General features: G+C 46.3%; 1 protein-coding gene across 3 annotated transcripts in view; it reads left to right on the plus strand.

Moving 5' to 3' along the window:
- GRIK1 (glutamate ionotropic receptor kainate type subunit 1) overlaps positions 1 to 3,221 on the plus strand; it is a 324,503-nt gene that overhangs the window by 227,641 nt on the left and 93,641 nt on the right. For all 3 annotated transcript variants that reach the window (XM_019525354.1, XM_019525352.1, XM_019525353.1), the window contains exon 7: positions 1,388 to 1,531. In XM_019525354.1, coding sequence (XP_019380899.1) covers positions 1,388 to 1,531 — 144 coding nt within the window. The remainder of the gene's footprint in view (positions 1 to 1,387; positions 1,532 to 3,221) is intronic.

The raw sequence follows: 3,221 nt of genomic DNA on the forward strand, positions 1-3,221 counted from the left end.
CGGGGGGGGGGAAAGACGAAGCTACTGTGATTACCAAGAATAACTATGATTGGCTAGTCCAGCTTCTTACATGACACTACCAACACAGGAACTGCTGCCAGGTACAGACAATACAATGCATGTATCTTATTATGAGTTAATGGCATAGCCTCGCAAAGATGGGAATGGAAACTGGGATCTGCTCTGAAGCAGTTCCACCAGAAAGCCTCACACCCTCTGGGCTACATTTCTCACAGGTATATCCCCACTTAATTTAGCAGAGTTAAAACCTAAAGGAATTTGCCTAATTCAGCTTAATTTTGAATCCACTCAAAAACCTGTTGAAGTTTCTCCATTGACCTGATATGCTTTGGATCAGGCTCTGAGGCAACAGGACTTGTTTGCAGTGTTTTAAGATACTTGACACATGAGACAGCAGCTGTTGCCTCTGGCAATATGTCTTAGCATTTATAGGAATTTTTATTTGCTTTTGATTGTGAGAGCATGGTTTTGTGCAGATCCTGACTAGTGTGTCAAGAATGATTCCTTATCTGCAGTATATTAAGACTAGTTGATAAATTCAGATCACATTTGATTGCCAGCAAAACCTCCAATGCTGATAAGATTGATGCCATTGTAATTTACTTAGGTAAATGAAACAGACAAAGAATCAAATCTATTAATTTCCCCAAGGAACTGCAAGGAAAAGGAATAAAAAATGGGTTAGCTTTGCAGTTCATATAATGAGTCCAGCTTCTCATCTGCAAAGTTAAGTTTTTAATTTTTTTTTCTTAGGCCCCAATATACTTCTGCATAATCCCATATTTTTATAAAAATAATGCAATCATTTTATTCTTAGCCCTGTGAGGTAAGTAAAACTTGTAATTGTCATTTTATATATGAGGACACTGAGACAGAGAGTGAAAGGATGAGTTTTTCAAAATCACCTCAATGACCTTGGACCCTGTCCAGGTCAAAATTCCTTTCAGTGAGACTTAGTGCAAATATGCACCCCCAAGACTGCCCCTGAAAAATAAGCAACTGCCTCCCCTACTCCCATTTTCATGCTCCAATCCCAGAATGCTGTGGGGTCACTTCCTTCACTGCCACACAAGGAATATAAAGGAACATTATGTCACCTTGTTTCTGTGCTTTAACTCCTAGAACCTCTTCCTTTCTCATTGTAATTGTTAAATATTAGTTTAGCAATACCCAGCAGCATACTTTCTGAATATAACACAAGGTATAAGAATTAAAGGCTGTTTCTTGTATAACCATGGATTTACGTGGACGTCTTGGTGAGGAGGCAGTGGAGTATCTCACAACTAGGAGAATGGGGTGACGCCTCTTGGTGGAGAAAAGGAGGAGTAGAGGTGTACATTAAAGAACCCTTCTGTTTTTCACGCAGACTGAAGCAGCCCTGATGTATGATGCTGTTTACATGGTCGCAGTGGCCTCCCAGCGTGCCTCCCAAATGACTGTCAGCTCCCTGCAGTGCCACAGACACAAGCCATGGCGTTTTGGACCCAGATTTATGAATCTCATAAAAGAGGCAAGTGAGGACCATCTGTTTACAGCCAGCATCCTTTCTTGTTCTTGACTGCACTGGGTTTTGTTTTAGACCCCTTTCTGCACTTATGCTCTATTCTGAATTTTAGGATTAGAAAATCTGTTTTTTGTCATTTATATCCTTTAACAGAAGAGCTTTGAACTGATGCAAGGCTGCTTGCCTGTGTTTCATTGGGAATTTAGTGCTATCTTAAAAAAAAAAGTTAGCAGGGCCACCAAGAAACTCTTGGCATGATCAAATTTAAGGATAACACACCGTGAAACTTTTCGAGTGTTTTTTTCCAAGATCAGTATTTTCTTTCAGGGCAGAGAAGGAGGTAAGAATGTTTTGATGAGCTTTATTTGGCAGGGCAAGGTGAATGGATGCAGCAATCCCTGCACTATGACTCCTCAGTGGGTAGAGGACTAAACTATAGTATGAAAAACTTTTACTATTTTGAGGGGTCTGTGAGCCTTGTAGGAAGCAATGGATACCTTGAAACACATATAGATATCCCTGAAGCTAAGTGCCTCCCTGATTCCACTCCAAGAAGTTCAAGTGCTACATGGCAGGCTCCCATCTCAGGGGGATCATTTGAACACTACTCAGGTAAAACTGTGAGGCTGTTGTGATGACCACCATGTCAGAAGAGAGGTAATAAAACTTGTGAAGTCACAGGACACATGCAGGAGTTTAGAAACATGGCAGAGTTTTGAAACCCTACTGGAGCTGCTTCTCCACAGTCTTCTGTTCCCCCAACACAGCACTATCTCCAGAGGATGTCTGTAATAGGGCTGTGTGATGCTTTGGTATCCGATTCAATTCGGAGGAGATTCGGGCTGATTCAGGGAGTGAATCTCTGAATTTGAATTGAATCAGGAGACCAATTAAAAGCTCCAAATTGATTTGAAGCTTCCGAATTGATTTGGAAAAGCTTTGGAAAAGATTCAGCCACTTTGGAGATTTGGACAGATTAGCCAGGCAGCTGACACAGCTGCCTCCAGCTGGTAAGGCTGTTGGGGTTGGAGGAGGGGGAGGAAATGGTCTGTGGGGAGGACGGGATTGGGGCTGGGACTAGGACAAGCTGCCCAGCTGGGGCAGGGGTGGCACATTACTTGGGGAGGGAAGCGTGGGATGTGGGCACAGCAGGGGCTCTGCTCTGTTGCCACGTGTCCAGCCGGGGTGGGGGGCAGGATGCAGATGTGGCTCACTCCAGGCAGAAGGGGGCAAGCAGCAACAGGGCATAGCCCCCACTTCCAGCGCTGCCAGGCCCACATCCTGTGCCCACCCCTGCCCCAGCTGGCAAGCAGCGGCAGAGCAGAGTCCCCGTTCCCAGTGCTGATGCAGATGTGGCAGTGCTGGGAGCAGGGCATGCTGCCACCCAGAGCAAGCTGTGCCTGCATCGCACCGCCCCACCCCCATGCCAGCTAGACTGGGTGGGGCATGGGGCCAGGCAGGGCAGCTATGGGGGCTTCTCCCATGGTTCCTCATATTGGGGCAGAGGCAGGCACAGCTGGAGGAGATGCAAGAGAAGTTCCCATGGCTGCACTGCCTGGCCTCAGCCTCCCAGTACTTTTTAAAAAAAAGCCCCCCCCTCACTGGCTGTAGCAGGGGCTGTGGGGACTCTGGGGCTACGTGGCAGAGCCCCCCCACTCAGCCCCAGAGTCCCCAATCTCCCGCACCCAAGCCCCAC

The sequence above is a fragment of the Gavialis gangeticus genome, unplaced genomic scaffold, assembly GCF_001723915.1.
Source record: "Gavialis gangeticus isolate Ggan-Ray unplaced genomic scaffold, GavGan_comp1, whole genome shotgun sequence".
Taxonomy (NCBI): domain Eukaryota; kingdom Metazoa; phylum Chordata; order Crocodylia; family Gavialidae; genus Gavialis; species Gavialis gangeticus.